Below are 18,975 nucleotides of genomic sequence, written 5' to 3'. Positions count from 1 at the left end.
CAGTGCACCAAACACCCACCCCTCGTCCATTCTCTCAGCGTAGCGCCCACCTTCGGCAGCCTCTCTGCCAGAGCGCTGGAGGTAAGAGGCTCCTGCAGCAGCGCGTTGGCCGTGCTGGCCACCTCCGTGGCTGCTCCTTCCGCTCTGCGGCCCACTGACCGACCCACCCCTGTTCCACGGCCACATGCCTGTGGCTGCACCACTTTTCATTGCTGGTAAGCCCATGTCCACGCCACCCTCAGAATCCACCTCTGTCTCAGACTGAGGACCCAGGACAACCAGGCTGCTCCCCCGGCTGCAGACACAGGGGGCGGGCGGCCTCCAGTGGCTCGGCCATGGCAGCCAGACTGGCACCTATAATTCTGTTTCCCTTCTATTCCCAGCTCCTGGGTACTTCTCCATCTCTCTTGCAAGTTCATCTAAGCACGTTGTGTCTTTTCCTAGTACTTTATCGAGCACGCGTGTGTTAATTTAAGCGGAGGCATTGTCAGGTCGACTCGGTCCGCCAGGTTCATTGCCATCAATTCTCCCGAGGCCAAAAATGGAAGCTAGAAAGAAAGGGCTCGGGAGAGAAAACACAGTCCCCTCTCTCTCCCTCAGTGTTTAATTTACAGCAGCCAAGTAACCTCTCTTGGCTTCCTTTCCCTCTTGTACAAAAAATGGGGTTTGTACTAACTGTTTGCTGAGCTCTCCGCTGGCTCACAAAAAAAAAAAAATGCTTTGGAGCTGCCTGAACCTCTCCAGACACAATTTAACAAGCTGAAAGGAGCCAAGAACGGCTGGCCGAGCATTCGGCAAAGTTGCTGGATGCAGCCAGCACTGTGCACAGTGTTAAGAGCCGAGAACGGTAGTCTAGCTCCTTTAATCGATCCAAGCGAGCTACCTTCTGTGATCATGGTGCAACTTTAACCATGGGTGCCAAAGTGGTTCCTCCCCCCAATACACGGCCCCACTCAGGGTAGTCCTGCGTTCTACCAGTGGAGCCAAGTGCAATGCATTACAACACCCCGAGGGCAAAGGTTAGGGGAGAACCCATCACCATGCCTCACAGCCAGTCAGGCCATTCAGTGACTAATGATTTTTACAGCCCAACCCACCACCCAGACAGTCGCCAGCGTGGGGTTTGAGCGTGGTGGGGCCACATTGGCAGGGCTGGGAGGGAGGTAAAGATAAAGACAGCCCGATCTGCCAGGGTCCTGAGGTCACAGTGCTTGGACCACAGACAGGAAATGAAACAGACACAGCCCATGGAAGCACGGGGGAAAAGGAAGACTCGCTGGCCACAGGGGGAGCTGTAACAGGTCAGTGAGTCAGCTGGAGGTGGGTGGCGAGTGGGGGCCAGCAAGGGGGGGCATGCCACTCCTGCTCGCCCGCTGAGCTGTCCAGTGGTCCACAGACCCAGCTGCAGGCAACAGGGGGGCATCAGAGAGACTGAGGAACACGGGGGCTTGGGGAAGCAAAGGGAGCTGAAGATGAGAAAAAGATATTTGAGCGTCTGCACCTCTGGAGCCAAGGAGGCTGTGCAGGGAGGAACTACGTCCCTTAGGGTCTCTCCTTCCTCAGGCAAGTTCAGGCCAGTCACACCCACTGAGGTCGGCCCTAACCCAGGGACCGGCTCCTCTGGAGAAGAGGGCGATGTGGACACAGACACGGAGGGGCAGACACGGGTGCGACTTGGCGAGGGGCCCAGGACGGATTCCTTACCCAACCCTATGCAGACACCTTGACTCTGCACTCCCAACCTCCAGAAGTGAGCCAGAACACACTCGGGATGTTTAAGGTGCCAGCCCACGGGCCTTTGCGATGAGAAGCCAGGAGACAGGTGACACAGCACCGGGAGGGCCTGACGAAGCAGCAGAGGGCTGGACACCCACACAAAGGGACACACACACACACACACAGCATGCACAAGCACTGGGGACAGATACAGACACACAGGACAGCCAGATGCAGGAAGGTTTAAGACACGATGAGAGAGGAAGAACTGCTGTCTAGGACCACCTGTGGTCAAAGCAACCATCGACCACCCCAGGAGCCACGAGGCAAGTGGCCGTGGCTGCAGCGGCTCCAGCTGGGGAAATGCAGCCGTTGTCAGAATGCTACCCCTGGGAGCAGGAGAGGGGCTGACGGAGCACCCAAAAGAGGAAGGGGAAAGAAAAAGTAAGCCCTGGAGGCAAAAAGCACCTCGCTGACAGCAGGGGGCCAACGGGCCCAGGCTCACCTGGGGGGCTCACAGATGCGTGACAAGCCTGGCCCACACTCTGCCCATGGCAGTCGGCCAGGCACGCCCTGAAATCCATTGACGCCCACAAGGATGGCTCAGTTCATCCAGATCTTCGGCAGCCCAGTGGGCCCTGCAAAGGCACAGCCAACAGAGGGAGAAAGAGCCTTCCCTGTAGATCACGAGGGGTCCCTATTGGTCCTCATCTCCTGGGTGATGTAGAGCTTACAACTCCAAAACCACAGGTCTGTTTCGCTCCCAGACAGTGAGTCTGGCTGGGGGAGGTCTCTCTTCCATCGGGTCCTAGTGCTCGACTGGCTGAGAGCCCTGGCCTGGGAGGCTGTCACTCCCCACGTCACACAGAAACAAAACGTACCCCCACAATGTCCAGATGAGAGTGGCCGTGGCCACGGATGCTGCACAGTAGCAGACCCATCTGAGCCACGATGACCCTGAAGTGCTTCCAGGGTTTCTCACCAATACCCAAATCCACAGATGCCCGGGTCCCTTAAATACAATCCTGTCTGCTCACCATCATTTCTAGATAACTCTTACGGCCTAACACAAGGCAAACGCTATGTGAACAGTTGGTCTACTATATTATGTAGAGAATAATGACAAGGGGAGCAAAGTCTGTACACGCTCGGTGAAGACACTGCTTTGTTTCGTTTTCTGAATATTTTTAATCCAAGGTTGGCTGAGTGCACACATGTGGAGGGCCAACTGCAAGCTCATGGATGTCCCTGCAAAATGAATCCAGAGCTCCCAGGACCAGCAAGGCAGTGAGCACAGCCTTCTAAACTCCTTGGTTCTCACTGCATCCTGCAGGGGATGAGCTGGCGGTGGTGGGAGGCAGGGGGCCCTCTGAATCTTTCAGCCCAAGGCTCTCTGAGTCCAAGAGAGGCTCCAAGATAGGCATTTGAGGGTGCTGGCCTGGATATCTAATGTCCCCATTCCCAGGGAGCAGAAGAGCAGAGCTGAGCAGGTGCACAAGCAGGACCCCACCAGGGGCAGCGACTCGGCCCCCACCCACCTCCTGCCTGGAGCACCCCCCACTCTGTGTGGGGTTTGGCCGGATGTGGCCTCTAGGTCCCCTCCTTAGTAAGCCACAGCCTCCCTGACCACCGCTCATCCCATCCCGGCCCCACCTTCCTGCGGCACCTGGAACCCGGGTCCTCCTGCTGCTCACTGGTTGTCCTCTTTGCTCTCCGTCCTCTGTCCCTGTCCACCCTTTGCCTCCTGATCGCCCCTCGTCTACTCAGAGGAGGCAGGCAGTGAATCCGGGGAAGGCAGGGACCTCACCACTTCCTACCGAGGTGCTGCCGGTGCCGACAATGCTGTGGGCTTCAGCAAACACCTGCTGTGTAAACGCTCAGGGGCCACGTCCATCGGTACCCATGTGGGTACCCAGATTTCCCCCCACATTTCTGCAGCACCGTGCTCTGCCCCCTGCTCTACATGTGCCCACTCTGCCCTCCCTGAGGACAGAGTCTCTCCCATTGCAGGGAGATGACCGGAAGCCGCAGTGCAATCCACTGCTGAAGGTGCCCAAGTCCGCCTCGTGGCCATCTGGTAAACCTCAGCCCTACCACTCCGTTCTCTGTGCTGTCTAAATGAGGAGACTTCAGGGAGCATGCTCCATCCATCCGACAGGAGGGACACACTCCCCAGTGTTCTGCACCCTGGGTCACCTGCTGGCCATCAGTGCCAGAGGATGTGGACGGAGTGCCTCTCAGGCTCTGGTCTGGACCCTAGGGAGCATGCCATGTTCTAGGGAGTACCAACCCATCCCAAGGGGATGTCAGGCACATGGACACCAAGGTTAAGGCTTCATGGAGCCAGGTTTGGGGTCAGCATCGGCCACACAACTACCCATTCACTGCGAGCTCAGAAGCACCACGAGACTGACGGTCACTGTGCCCATCTTGCAGAGTAGCACACTGAAGCTTGGAAAGTATCTGTGGCCAGCTCAGGAAGCTCAGCCAGGGGCCAAGAGTCACAGGGCACAGGCCCATGCTGAGCCCATGTTCTCAATCACAGACCCAGCATTCGTTCCGCCTCTGTGATCAGGATTCTGTGTTCACTCTCTGCGTGGTTAGCTTTGAGAGATCCCCAGTCTGTGTGAAACCTACAGAAGCATCACACACACACACACGCACACACACACACCCAAAAAGTTTGAAAATAAAGCAGAAACACGTGCAACATGTTTGCCAATTAGCATGCATGACCGATGTGAACTGAGAAACTGACGCCCAGTAAACACAGAGCAACAGGCACTGTCTCCATGGCAACGCAGCCAACTCCGCTGATGGCTGTTTTCTCTTTGCAAGACAATTTTTGTTCAGTTCCGTGCCAAAGCCTGTCACAGACAGCAGGGGCAGCCCAGGCAGGATCTGCTCCCCGGCACCTGTAACCACACCCTCCCCTTGCACAGGACGGTCAGGAGCTCCCCCTGGGGCTTCCACGTGGGCCTCGAGCAGGCTCCTCCCCCCGGCCAGCAGATGAGCAGCTGCGTCTGTTTCCACCAAGCCAGAAGACGGGGGGCCAGCGGAGAGACAAGAGCAGCCCCACCTCTCCTGGCGTTGGGAAATTCTCTCCACTTCCCACAACATTCCAAAGCACTGATTTTACAAAACACGGGCTGTATTACATGCATTTCAAATATAGCCTTGGAACAAAAGAGCAAATGGTTTCTAGGCCAAACGTAAGCTTTTGTAAGTAGTTGAACAAAGGCAATTAAATACATGTGTGTATACACACTGCATGTCCGACCTAACAGGGAATGCCAAACTCCCAGCAAACCTCCACTCACTTGTTAAACTGGTGCTACAGCAGGATCCCAAAAGCCAGCGTCAGTCCTAATAACCGTGGTGCTTTGGCATACAGATATTCAAGGCCAGCTTTTCATCTGTAAGTCACAACACGCCCTGGGATCATTTTCTCACATACGTCCACTCCTGTCATTCTTTGGCATCCTTGGGGGTTGCTACCAGAGCTTCCCACAGACACCCAAATCCCCGGGAGCCCAAGTGCCTTAGAGACAATGGAACAGTGTCTGTCTATAACCTGCACATGTCCTCCAGCACTTTAATTCTCTATTACTTACAATACCCAACACAATGTAAATTGGTGTCTTACTGTGCTACTTAGGGAATGATGGCAAGGAACAAAACTCTGTACGTGTCTAGTACAGACACAATGTTTTTCCCCAAATATTTTCAATCCCAAGTTAGTTGAATCCCCGGATGTGGAACCCATAGATACAGAGGGGTGACAGCTACATGCCAAACCCTGGCACTGTCTTTTACAGTCAGTTCTCAGATTCTGTTTTGCTCAGACCCAAGTAAAGCTGTCAGGTCACTGATGGACAGACTGGCCCAACCAGCCAATTTAACTGTCCTCGATTCTGCAGATGGGTGTGCATCGTAAACAGTAATTGGATTAAAGAAATGGCTATTACAGTGCCTCCAGTTATTATTTTTATATTTAATTTAAGCCACATGTGGCCAACCCGTGACACTCCCAGAAGCAGTTTGAACAAAAAGGGCAGGGATCAAGAGTATGGGGTTGCCAGGCGCTCCTTCCACCCCTAGAGGGTGAGGGGCTGGAAAGGAAGGAAGCTGCAGTCCCCTTTGGGACGAGAGCTGTCCCTCAAAAGTCAAGTCACACCACGGGACCAGAGGTTGCCAGGGGAACACGGGGGCTTAGGGGACCATTTGTCATGAATCCTGTCCCAGAGGGTGTGGAGGTCCTGGTGCTTAGGAGCCGATGGATCCACCAGGAATCACGACTGTGACACTCACAAACAGCAGGACAGTAGGCACTGCTTCTGGGTGCCTGCTGTGAGCTAAGCAAGGCCCTGCACCCTCCTAGAGGGGGGCGGAGGGAGGCAGGGGGAGTGCACCTATCTTGGAACTGAGCCAAAGCAGAACCACACTCCCATGAGGTTCAGCCTAGACCTAGAACGGTCCAGCCTCACCCCCTCCCCGACCCAAGCTGTATCACTCACAGTTCCTTAGGTCACTGGAGAAGTTAGTGTTTTATTACGCGTTGTTGGAGCCGGGAGGCCTGAGCTTGGGGCCCTGGACTTGCTGGAGCCACAAGGTACGCACGCCTATGTTCTGGCCAAGCCCAGCTCAGAACTGCAGCACCTACCAGACTACAAGAGAAACAGGGCCGGGTATCCTGGGCTTTTTGCTTTTGTAAGCTTGCACGTGTGCACACGGACACACACACACACACACACATGCGGGAGTGCACGCGTGCTTGACGAGCTACCTCTGCAATCAGGGCTGCTGTGCCCCCCGGAGAGGTCCAGGGCAAGCTTCCAAACTTGCACTGAGACTCCCCTCGGCACTGGGAACACACTGAAGCACACGTGGTTTTTAACCCCAGCACTTCTGAGTTCACAAAGTCAGCAGGCAATCAGATCCCAGGTAAGCAACTCATTCAGGGCCCTATCCCTAATCTCAGCCTGACGTGCTACTCACCTACCCAAAAGGGAGGTCAAAGAACACTACCCAAGGCATCAGATCAGACTTAGAAATGTCTGGAGCTGCTGACTGGCTGGGAATAAAAATGTCTATTAAACTCTAGCCGATGGTCTTCGCTTCCCCTCCATAAGCAAATGCATCTTCCTGAGTGAGGCATGAACACTGCAGCCTCCCGGGCTCCTTCAGGATCACCCCACTCCCCACGTCCTGTCCCAGGCCCCCTCCCATCCCCAGGCCCACAAGGAAGCCAGTGTGCCCCCCCGGGGGTTGCAGGTCTGCAGCGCATCTTAACCCATTCCTCCATGGGACACCAAAGTCCACAGAAAGCCAGCTCATGGTACTGCACACCCTCCATCTGGTCTCCTCCATCACACCCTCCAGCTGACAGAGCCAACCCCTCACAGCATAGATCTCAGGCCCCAACCTCAGGCCTCCCAGCTCCAGCAACGTGAAATAAAACGCAAACTTCTCCAGTGACCTAAGGAGCTGTGAGTGATACAGCTCGGGTCAGGGAGGGGGTGAGGCTGGACTGTTCTAGGTCTAGGCTGAACCTCATGGGAGCCTCTGGCTACATGTATATGCAGCTCCTAGGACTGAGGGCCCGAATTCTTCACTTCATTTATCTTGAAGCACCTGAAGAGCCAGGTCATGTTGAACAGTGCAGGGCCAGCCTGTGACTCCCCAGCCCCCGTCCTGCCCATAAGCCAGGCCACTTCCTCTCAGCACCTCTGAAGCACCAAGTCCTGTCTGTCTCGGGACCTTTGCACAAGCCAGGGCACACTGCCCTGGTCCCCTTCACCAAGCCAAGGTCCACTCTCCAGATTTCAGAACAACAGGCTGTCCCCAAATCAAAATGCTCCTTCCCCTTCCAGCTCCCTGCAAACTGACCCCTTCCCGGAGGCCGCTCACCAGAGCTCCACATTTTATAGTAACCTGACTTTCTCCAGTCCTGCAAACTCCAGGAGGGACACCACAAACTCTGACCGCCGCCAAGTCCCAGGATCTCACACAGATGCCAGTAGAGGGGCAGCCAGTGAGTGTGTGTGGGCCATGGGCACTGTGCATTGAAACGGGCTGCTGGGAACAGAACCATCCCAACCTGTCTGCCATTCTCAGCATTCTTGCTTTGGAGGCTGGAATTTTGAAAGTCGTCACCTATGTAATCGGAGAGTAATACTTCCGCTGAATCAACTCCTTTTAGAAACTGTGGTGGATCCGACTTCTGGCACAGAAATGCCCTGGCCACTCTACAACTAAGGATTATAAAAATGCCTCTCTCCCCTTACCCACTATCCTAAACTGAAGCCCTCACCCCCCCGGCTGGTGGTGTTTGCTGGCGGGGCCCCTGGGAGGTGGTTAGGGTTAGATGAGGTCATGAAGGCAAGATCCTTCTAAGAACCAAACAGAATATTCTGTCCCTGCCATGTGAGCAAAGTGAGAAGGCAGCCATCTACAGGCCAGGAAGGAGCCTCACCAGGGCCTGACCACACTGGCACCTTGGTCTGGAGCGTCCATTCTCCAGGACTGGGAAAAAGAGCGTCCCCTCTTTCAGCTGCTCAGCCCATGGGGTTCTGAGACCACCCAAGACCACCCAGGTGCCATGGTGACAGTGTGCCAATCAGCAATGCCACCACTTCCTCGAGGCTGGGGGACATTTGTTCTATCAACTCCACAAATCTATGGTCTATGGTGTGCACTAAGTGAGCAAAGCTCCAGTGGGAGACCCTGGGAAGGAATCCAGCACCTAAGGCTCCTTTGAGGCCCCCTGAGCACCCCAAAGTCGCTTCCTCCCCTGCCAGCACCATTTGCCCACCCACCTGCTCCCTGTTCTTTCACCTCCCACCTGCCACCTTCCCACCAGCTCCAACCAACCCTCAAGGGTCCTGGGAATCAAGAAAACACAGGACTCCCGGTGGACATGGCATTCACCCATCAACAGGGGGCAGCGCTGAGCCACGTCACCAGCCCAGAGGCCCAGCCCAGAAGAGAATCTGCAAAACCAATTGTGTGTCTGTCCACATGACCTTCTGAACACACCAGAAGGGCACTGCGCTTCCCCACTGACCTTTCAGAGTTGGAATGGGGCCATCCTGGCCATCCAGAGGTCCCAAGGGGTCAATCGGATCCGGCACCTCCACTTCACCTGGGAAAGGAACACAGGACACAGGTTAACCAAAAGTTTCACTTCAGGAGCCTTGCATTTGCCTGCTGTTTGTAGCAAATACAGAGGGGGTAAGACACCATAACGACTTCCACACAGAGGGCTGGTACGGTGTCAAATCAGATGGAGCAGGAAAAGCAATCTTTAAGTCAAAACGTTCAAGGGAAATGGAATTAAAATATGTTTACTTTAGCACAAAAATGTTGAAATCCATGCTTATTATTTTTCACAGTATGCATTTTCCACGGACTTTTTGGAGATCCCTTACATCCCAAATACAACAAACGCAAGTGCTCCATTACTGGGACAGGTCAGGGAGACACGTGACTCGGGCCCTGGGTGGCATCCGGGGACGGGGAAGAGACATTGAATACCGCTGTTCTGTGGCCAGCTTCAGCTGCTGTCCTGCAGATGGAGGCCCCAGTAATTAGATAACAAGTTCAGAAGCAGAGAACTTCTTAAGAAACTTATCCTCTCCCCTCCCCCGTCCCAGACCCAGGGGCAGCAGCCAAGTGTGGACCAATCCCATCACCGTAAAGCAGAGACTTGCTCATCTTGGATTGCACAAGAGCAATCCAATCCCTCGCGCACCTGCCCACCCCACGGAGATGCTGGAATATCTCAGCTGGAGCAACCACACCCCGGCACCCCCAAACCCCAAGAGCAAGCACAGATCTGGGTTGCTCAGGGCTCAACAGTCAGCTTTAAATACAGCACAAACTGAGGCGCCACCCCCAGCCCCCAAGTCCCAGGGAAAGATGGGCAGGTGAGGCTGACAACCCAGGAAGCTGCCTGGGGTCTTCACATGAGCCCCTCTCCCATTCAGTTTTATTTATTTATTTATTTATTTATTTATTTATTTATTTATTTATTGGACAGGCAGAGTGGATAGTGAGAGAGAGAGAGACAGAGAGAAAGGTCTTCCTTTTGCCGTTGGTTCACCCTCTAATGGCCGCTGCGGCCAGCGCATCTCGCTGATCCGAAGCCAGGAGCCAGGTGCTTCTCCTGGTCTCCCATGCGGGTGCAGGGTCCAAGGACTTGGGCCATCCTCCACTGCCTTCCCGGGCCATAGCAGAGAGCTGGCCTGGAAGAGGGGCAACCAGGATAGAATCCGGCGCCCCAACTGGGACTAGAACCCGGTGTGCTGGCGCCGCAAGGCGGAGGATTAGCCTGTTAAGCCACGGTGCCGGCCTCCCATTCAGTTTTGCCTCCCGACTTTACCCAGGACGTTGGCCCTGACAGAGTCCCACGGCTGGGTGGAGGTGGGCAGTTAGAAATTGCGACGTCAGAGATGACGCAGCGACACACCCCCCGTGTGGATCTGGGTTTGTGACATCAACAGCCCATGAGGGGGTGCACAGGCAACAGATATTCCCCAGCCTTAGAAGGGAAGGGGCCCGTGTTGTGGCACATTGTGAACTGCTGCTTGCACTCCATGCATCCCATATTGGAGAGCCAGTCTGTACACCTTGCTGTTCTGCTTCTGATCCAGCTCCCTACCAATGCAGATGGAAAGGCAGTAGAAGATGGCCCGAGGGCTTGGGTTCCTGCCACCCACGTGGGAGACCCCAATGGAGTTCCTGGAGCAAACCTTGTTGCTTGCTGTGGCCATTTGGGGAGTGAATCAGCAAATGAAAGATCCCGCTGTCTCTGTCTCTGTTTCTCTGTTGCTTTGCCTTCAAATAAATAAATCTCAAAAAGGGTGGGGGTGTGTGTGTTCCTGCTTGCTATGATATGGGTAAACTCTGAGGACATGACACTGCGTGAAGCAAGCCAGTCACAACAGCACGAGTCTGCATGATTCCTTGTACATGAGGTTCCCAGAGTCATCAAATCATAGAAAAGTTGCCGATGGCTCCCCATGTGGAAGGAGACAATGGGAGTGAAGTGTTGAATGGGGACAGAGCTTCCGTTTGCAAAGATGGAACGAGTTTAGGGATGGATGCTGGTGATGGTTGTACAATCACATGAATGTCCCTAATATCACTAAATCCTACCTTTAAAACAGTTAAACTGGAAAATTTATGTCACTCGAGATAGTTTATAATATTATGTACTGAAAATTTGCTGAGAAAGTAGATTTTAGGTGCACTTACCCCAACCAGCCCTCCCCTACAGAAAGACAACTACAGCAGGTGACAAGATGATTTGCTTAATTGTAGTAATCATTTTGCTACGGACATGTATATCAAAATGGCGTGCTGTACACCTTAAAACCGAACAACACAAAGCAGCAATTTCAAGAAACAACGTATCTCCCCAACAAGACAGTTTACAATGCGTTATGGGATGACCTCATTAGGTTAAAAAATGAGAGATAAGAATTCACAAAGCAGGTAATTGTCCTAGCAAGTCCTCGATTAAGCCCTTGATTAAGATTCCGATTCCCACATCCCACACCAGGCTGCCTGGCTCCACTCCCACTCCAGCTTCCTGCTAATGCAAATCCTGGGAGGCAGTGGTGATGTCTGGAGGAGCTGGGTTGGGGACCCAGACTGCATTCCGGTCTGACTTTGGGCCCAGTAGCTGGGGTGGAGGGATGAGGTAGGGAGTATTTCAGGCACTTGGAAAGTGTATCAGTGGATGACAGTGTTTCTCTCTCTCTCTCTCTCTCTCTCTCTCTCTCTCTCTCTCTCTCTCTCCCTCCCTCTCTCCAAAAAAGAATTAACACACCACTTGACACTTCAGATGCCCTTATGATGCACCCTTGTTTGGAAAAGCTGAGGTCCAGCGGTTCAAGAGATTGGGGGACAGAATGAGAATAAAACACTCAAACGTCTTCACACTGGTTGCTTTACACTTCACAGGCCCAATGTCTCTCCAAGCAAATCCTCACCATTTAACTGGTCCCCAAACCACATTCAGCTCTCTCCCCAGTGGCAGGGCAGACTTGTTCTGGATGGGCCAGGGCTTCTCTCTTCTACCTTTCCAGTCAATTCTAGTTTGTACCATCTTTCATAAAACCTCTCCAACCATTAAGAAGCAACATCTGTTCTCCAAACCTGCCCCCACCATGGTCTCTCCTAGACAAGCACACCCATTGCTCCTGGGCTAGTATTTGTATACATTCCATCTTGCAACAGTACAAGGATGGCAGGTGCTGAGTCCCTGGGGGAAGGCTAGCAAGCCTGCCACTAGAACACAGATACAGGGCTGGCATTGTGGCACAGCAGGTTCTGCCACTACTTGGGATGCCTGCATCCCACATAGGACGCTGGGTCCAGTTCTATCTATTCTGCACTTATGATTCGGCTTCTCACTAATGCACTGGGGAGGCAATGAATCATGGTGCAAATACTCAGGATCCTGCCACACTCATGGGATACCCAGATGGAGCTCCTGGTTCCTGGTTTTGCACTGGCCCAGTCCCGATTATTGTGGATATTTGGGGAATGAACCAGTAGATGGAAGATCTCTCTGTCTCTGTCTCCACCTTTCAAATAAACAAATAAATAACTATTTAAAAAAAAAACCACCTAGATGGAAGCATAAGCCACAGAAGGCAGACAGTGGGTTTTTGTGGAAGAATTAGATGTCAGTTTGGGACCAGTGCTGTGGCATTGTGGGTAAAGCCACCACCTGCAGTGCCAGCATCCCATACGGTGCCGGTTTGAGTCCCAGATGCTCCACTTCTGATCCAGCTCTCTGCTATGGCCTGGGAAAGCAGTGGAAGATGGTCCAAGTGCTTCGGCCCCTGCACCCACGTGGGAGAACCGGAAGAAGCTCCTGGCTCCTAGCTTCGGATCAGCCCAGCTTTGGCCATTGCAGCCAATGGGGGAGTGAAACAGCAGATGGAAGACACTTTCTCTCTCTCTCTCTGCCTCTGCTTCTCTTTAACTCTGCCTTTTGGATAAATAAATAAATCTTTTAAAAAATGTCAGTTTGGGTTTGACATTTTAAGTGGGTATGTCACACTTGCCATCACTCAGCACTGTTTAAATGTAGAGAGACCACAGGAAACAAAACACACCTGACTACACACACACACACACACATATATACAGTGAAAAGAGCCGTAAAATTATTAACTGCTTAGAAACGGACAAATGGTGTGAAACAGTCAAATAAATATATACCCTGAAGAAAAATAAGCTCCACCACCCTAGTCCCCCGGTGGCAGGATTCCGGCTCTTCCCGGTCACCTTCCGACTCAGAGGCCTTCTCGGACATGGAGAAGCACGCTTCCCAGGCCGTGAGACGGAGGCGACCCAAAGTCTGCTCTTCCACACGCGCAGGGGCCGCCCTACCCCTGCCACGAGTCGCCGATGACGCCAGAGTTGCAGGGTACTTCCTGAGCACGTTGTGCCGTTTTAGTACATACGCCGGGGTTTGATTTGTTTTTTTCTTTCTTTCAGCCTGGGTGAAATTGATTTTGCCCGCTGAGCAAAAGAGTGCATCAAACTCACGTTCAGGAAAATGGGTAGCATTTCAAGTTGTTCACTTCTGACGCAAGAAGCCCCGCAGGTCCTGAGACCCAGATGTGCGGGGTCGAAAAGCCACGAGTGAATTTCTTCCGAAAGTGAAATATGGTTCTAACAAGGGCATTTCACTAGATGCGTGGAAAATGAAATGAACAGTTAGGTTTCTTTTGGCACAAAAATCTGATGATGCTGGCACTGGTGGTACAGCAGGTTAAGCCGCTGCCTGTGATACTGGCATCCCATATCAGAGGGCCAGTTCAAGTCCGGCTGCTCTGCTTCCCAACCAGCTTTCTACTAATGTGCCTGAGAAGGCATCAGAGGATGGGCCAAGTACCTGGGCCCAAGCCACCCACACAGGAGACCTGGAAGAAGCTCCTGGCTCCTGGTTTGGCCTGGCCATTATGGCCATTTGGGGAGTGAACCAGTGGATGAAAGATCTCTCTCTCTCTCTCTCTCTCTCTCTCTCTCTCTCTCTCTGTGTGTCTCCCTCCCAGTCCCTCTGTCTTTTAAATAAATAAATAAACTACTAAACAATTTGAAATCTATGCATGGGAGAAGTCTTCATAAAGTTCAAGGAAAATGCTTACTATGAAAAAGTGAATGACTTTCAAAACTTTTTGTGCCAAAATAAACTTATTTTTACTTCCATGTTGCATGCACTTCTTGAAGCATCTTTGTATACGAATTTAGGATGTTCATTCACCGTGATCCTTAGAATGGACACCTTCAGTTCCAACTGAATGACACTCGGTGACTACTTGCTAACTGATGAATAAACGCAGCCTTTATTCTTCAAAATTAACAAGGTCATCTTGGGGCAGGCATTTGGCCTAGCGGTCAAGACACTGATTGAGATGTTTGTTTCCCATTACAGAGCTCCTGGGTTTGGTACCCAGCTCTGCTCCTGGCTACAGAGTCCTGCTAATGCAAACTCTGGGAAGCAGCAGTCATGGCTCAAGTAGTTGGGTCCCTGCCACTCACATGGGAGACCTGGTTGTGTTCCCAGCTCCTGGCTTTGGCCTGACCAAGTCTGCCTGCTTTAGGCATTCATGGGGTGAACCAGTGGATGGGGAGTTTTCTCTACTGGTCTGTCCATCTGTCTGTCTCTGTCTCTCTGCCTCTCAAATTTTAAACACGTGTTTAAGTGTCATCTTCCTATTCTACATAAAGCTTAGGTGCAGAATGGTTGTGGTCATGCAAGATACTGTTTCTTCCAAGCATCAGTAAGAACAATATGAGAGGGAAGTACATGCATGGCTCAGTATTAGAGGGAGGCTGCTTCCAGGACCCCTGCACCACCACCAGACACCAAAACTGTGAATGCTAAGGTCCCTTACACTACTCAAGTTCTTCATGGGTAAGCATGTCTAAGAAAAAACCTAGTGTCTGTAGGGCTTGTTACTATCTGTGGTTTCGGGCATCCACCGGGGGTCCTGGAACATATTCCTCCGTGGATAAGCTGGGGGCCGCAGTGGTTCTTTACATTAATGCCCATTTGGTTTTCAGCCGGTGTGGGCACCTCCCCGGGCCCGCTGGTGAAGCCAGGCCTACGTCCTCAATGGCTGGAAGAGATACAGGAAGGCCGAGGGGCCTCCTGCACCTGGTCACAGCAGCACTTCTGAGAAGAGGCTCGTCTGCATGCATTCTTCAGGGCTTCATTCTTCTTTTGAAAAAGGAGTCCTTTAGGCGCTTGTTTTGGTGCAAAGGCTAATACATGTGCCAACCTTGCCAGGCAAGAGCAGCAGATCCGTGTCGTGCACAGTGGCTCTGGCTCTTAGGCACTGCATGTGGGTGACTTTCTTGTGCAAACACAGTCAGGCCACCAGGAAACTCAAGCCTCGGGCAGCACTGGCAGCAAAGAGTCACAAGGCCCTTCCTAGTTCTGTTAAAGAGAACATTTAATAATGAAGTGTGGGTGGATTTAATGGAATGATACATAAAATGTTTTCTCCATGTCAAAAATTCACCTTATGGGGCCAGCATTGTGGCACATCAGGTTAAGGTGGCATCCATATGGGAGCCAGTTCGAGCTCTGGCTGATTCGTTTCTGTTCCAACTCTCTGCTAATGCATCTGGGGAAACAATGGAAGATGGCCCAAGTGCTTGCTCCCCTGCACCCTCGTGGGAGTTCCAGGCTCCTTCTTCGGACTGGCCCAGCCCCGGATGTTGAGGCCAGCATATTGAAGATCTATCTCTCTATTTCCTCCCCCATCATCCTGGTAACTCTTCCTTTCAAATAAATAAATCAATCTTTAATTACACCTATGTCCAGGAAGCAAAGACTGAACAGAATGTGGTATCCAGGCTGGGATTCTGGAGCAAGACAAGGATATTAAGTAAAATATAAAGACGTGAGAAGAGCATGGATGCTGATCAAGGATAAGGTACTATTACTGCCGGCGCCGCGGCTCACTAGGCTAATCCTCTGCCTTGCGGCGCCGGCACACCGGGTTCTAGTCCCGATCAGGGCACCGAATTCTGTCCCGGTTGCCCCTCTTCCAGTCCAGCTCTCTGCTGTGGCCAGGGAGTGCAGTGGAGGATGGCCCAAGTCCTTGGGCCCTGCACCCCATGGGAGGCCAGGATAAGCACCTGGCTCCTGCCATCGGATCAGCGCGGTGCGCGGTCGCGGCGGCCATTGGAGGGTGAACCAACAGCAAAGGAAGACCTTTCTCTCTGTCTCTCTCTCTCACTGTCCACTCTGCCTGTCAAAAAAAAAAGGGGGGGAGAAACTGGGCTCGGGGTGCACGCGTCATCCGACAATCCTGTAAATCTGAACTCAGGCTAAAGTAAAGTTTACCGGAAGACAATCGCCCATTCCACATTGGTCCATCCCTTCGCCAAAGCTCATAGGGGAAGAAGAGCTGTGTGAGAATATTCTGCCTTCGTAAACACAGACATTCTTCACTGCGCAAGCGTCGGGAATGGCACCGAAGCCAGACATGAGTGCCAACAAGTGAATCGAGTACAACCCAGATACACGGATTTAATATGAGTTATCTGAGATTCATACACACGCCAGTGAATACTTAGACAGGAAGACACGTTGGCGAAGGTTGGGGGTTTAATGAATGCTACGTTAAAGGCACTGATGGCGTGTTCTCCGTTGCACTTGACCAATGCCGTGCACACCAGGGGGCTGACCCAATCGGTGTCCATGGAACACCTAAAGGGAGTAGATTCACTGTTGCTAGTGGTGATGCTTGCTGGCAGTGTGAATTTCACACCTGGGCCTGCAGTAGCTGCAGGTGCCCACTCAAATGAGTGCCAATTCTGGATACCCAGACACTGCAGATTTGTCAGAAAACTCTTCTGCAATCCTGCTCTCAACATGGACCCGCAGTGTGGCCTCTTGACCTAGGACGATGACAAGCTATGAGGTTCGTGTATTTGCCAAAACAGCCAAGTGCTTCTGTTCTGATCCCCAGGTTCTTGGGGGAACAGCAGAGACACCAGGAATCAAGAATGTACTAACGACGCGCAACCTGTGCCCTTGGAGCTGAATCCATGGTGCATTCTGGTTTTGATTTGTGTTTCTTTTCAACGTGTTCTATTATTCAGACTTCTCATCCATTCATCTCTTTACTTGGTGATCTGAATCAGTACGCTTATTGAGAGGTAATTAGACGCAGTCTTGGGGAGTATTCCCATAACTTCAAAGTGGTTTCCTTTTAATTAGCGAGGGTATTTTATTCACCAAAGCCTGCCACTCTTCGATGTGGCCTTCCTCACGACAAGGTGTAATTACCAGGATGTGAGAAAGAAAGCAGTTGGGGTGTGGAGAAAGACCTCAGCTTGGGACGGGGGACACCGCACACACGGGAGCCTCCAGCGCAGCACGCGAGATTCCGCACCGAGCTGGGCAGAGACATCCACCTGCCCACTCGCAACCGCAGGTACCAGGAACAGGGGCTGCTGGCCCCAACACGTCAAGTCAAAAACCCTCCGTGAGGCTGGAACGCAACAGTTAAGTGGGAGAGGCGGGAAGGAGCAAAGGTGAGCCCCCTGTCCGGGAAGGGGGCCAGGAAAAGTGCGTTCCCGACGCTCCATCGTCTTTCTGGGAGCTCTCGTCTCGAAGCCTTGCACCGTCTGTTTCCACAGCCAGCTAAACACCCGCGTCCAGCATTCCGGTGCAGCAGCCACGACCTAATCGGTAGTCGTCTTAACAGTTTGTAATGTTTTATTTTCGTTATTTCTAGCCCCTGGTCCGTATGCCTTGAAGGGCCGGCCTGACTCTGCTTTGCAAATACGAAGCAGCAGAGTTCAACAACTTGCAAACGCAGTAACCACCGGCCCTCAGCAATTTAACCTTCGCTTTGATTCCACTTCTGTAGCAAACATATAAAACCCTCAATTAAGTCCACGTACTGGCCCAGCCCCCTCCGATGCTGCCTGCCTACAGCATGTTCTTACCGTCTGCCCCCGCCGGACCCCCGAGTCCCTCCCAACAAAAGACCACTGTCAGAGGCCAAGTGAATATTTGGCCAACAGGGAAGAGAGGCCATGTGGGCAGCTGAATTGGGGCCTTTCACAGCCCATCTAGTTGCCAACATCTACAGCCCCTGGCATCCCACTGCAGCGCGCCCCACTCCCACTCCCCCAGGTGGGGCTGGGAAGGCGTGAGCCCACGCCCCTAGCTCTGACAGCAGGGTGCAGAGTCTGTTTTTCCCTAACACGTGGTTGCTTGTCTCTGCCTCAAAACCAACATAAGAGCAAACAGAAATGGCAGGCAGATCCTCCAAGTTTCTTGTGCCTCTCCATTTGGCTCCCCAGAACCACCTTCTGAACGTCACTCATTCCCAGGTATACAGAGGGTCACCTTTTCACCTTGAATCTCTGGACGGTTTCTAGTTAAAGGGGGGGATGGAGTGGGAGGCAGGGGTTCCTTTAAGCCCTTGCACTGCTCCATGGCAAGGAAGGAAGGTATTTTATTTTAATTAGAATAAGGAGAGGGACCAGCACTATGGCATAGTAGGTTAAGTATCTGTCAGCAGCACCAACATCCCATATGGGCGCCGCTTGCGGACATTTGAGGAGTAAACCAGTAGATGGAAGACCTCTCTCTTTGTCTCTCCCTCTCTCTGTCTGTAACTCTACCTCTCAAAAAAAATCAGATTAAGGTGGAGTCCCATGGCCTCAGCTGCACTTGCTGCAGCCCTGGGGTGCAGGCTCTGCTGAGGGCATCTGCGGTTGACCCAGGTGTCTCAGGGTGGAGGCAGTGAGATACAGAGGTAGTGGGTTCTGAAGCTCTGGAGCAGCCTCCATCACTGGCACCCAAGGCTCTCCTCCCAGCCAGCCTGCTGGCAGGTGCAGAAGCAGGTTTTTGCCAGCCATCCCGAGACCACTAACAGCGGCTAGAGGTCTGATGCGACCCAGGGCAGTGGCAGTGAGGTTGTTAAGGTGGCTTCTGCATTAGCTGCCTGAGGCTGCCGTAACCGTCACACAGCCCACCTATACAACAAACGCATTTCCTCACGGTCCTGGAGGCAGGACCACAGGTGTGGGCAGGGCTGGTTCCTCCTGGAGCTGGGAGGGCCACTGCAGCCTGGAAAGGTAGTTGGGAGTTCTGGGAGTTGTGGGTGTTGTGATGTCATCTAAACCAGGTCATCTCGAGGTCAAGGACAGAAAGGGCAGGGAAGTTCTCTCTTAACAGAACTGGCAATGAGAACCTAGCAGGGG

General features: G+C 52.7%; 1 protein-coding gene across 4 annotated transcripts in view; it reads right to left on the bottom strand.

Moving 5' to 3' along the window:
• The window catches only part of ROR2 (receptor tyrosine kinase like orphan receptor 2), a 217,016-nt gene that overhangs the window by 39,665 nt on the left and 158,376 nt on the right, over window positions 1-18,975 (bottom strand). For all 4 annotated transcript variants that reach the window (XR_009867680.1, XM_062208581.1, XM_062208583.1 and 1 more), the window contains exon 2: window positions 8,783-8,860. Coding sequence is in view for 3 of the 4 variants with exons in the window: in XM_062208581.1 (XP_062064565.1) it covers window positions 8,783-8,860 (78 nt within the window). In the remaining variant the exon portion in view is untranslated. The remainder of the gene's footprint in view (window positions 1-8,782; window positions 8,861-18,975) is intronic.

Source organism: Lepus europaeus, chromosome 12 (genome assembly GCF_033115175.1).
Source record: "Lepus europaeus isolate LE1 chromosome 12, mLepTim1.pri, whole genome shotgun sequence".
Lineage (NCBI taxonomy): Eukaryota > Metazoa > Chordata > Mammalia > Lagomorpha > Leporidae > Lepus > Lepus europaeus.
This window is presented reverse-complemented; position numbering and strand designations above follow the sequence as displayed.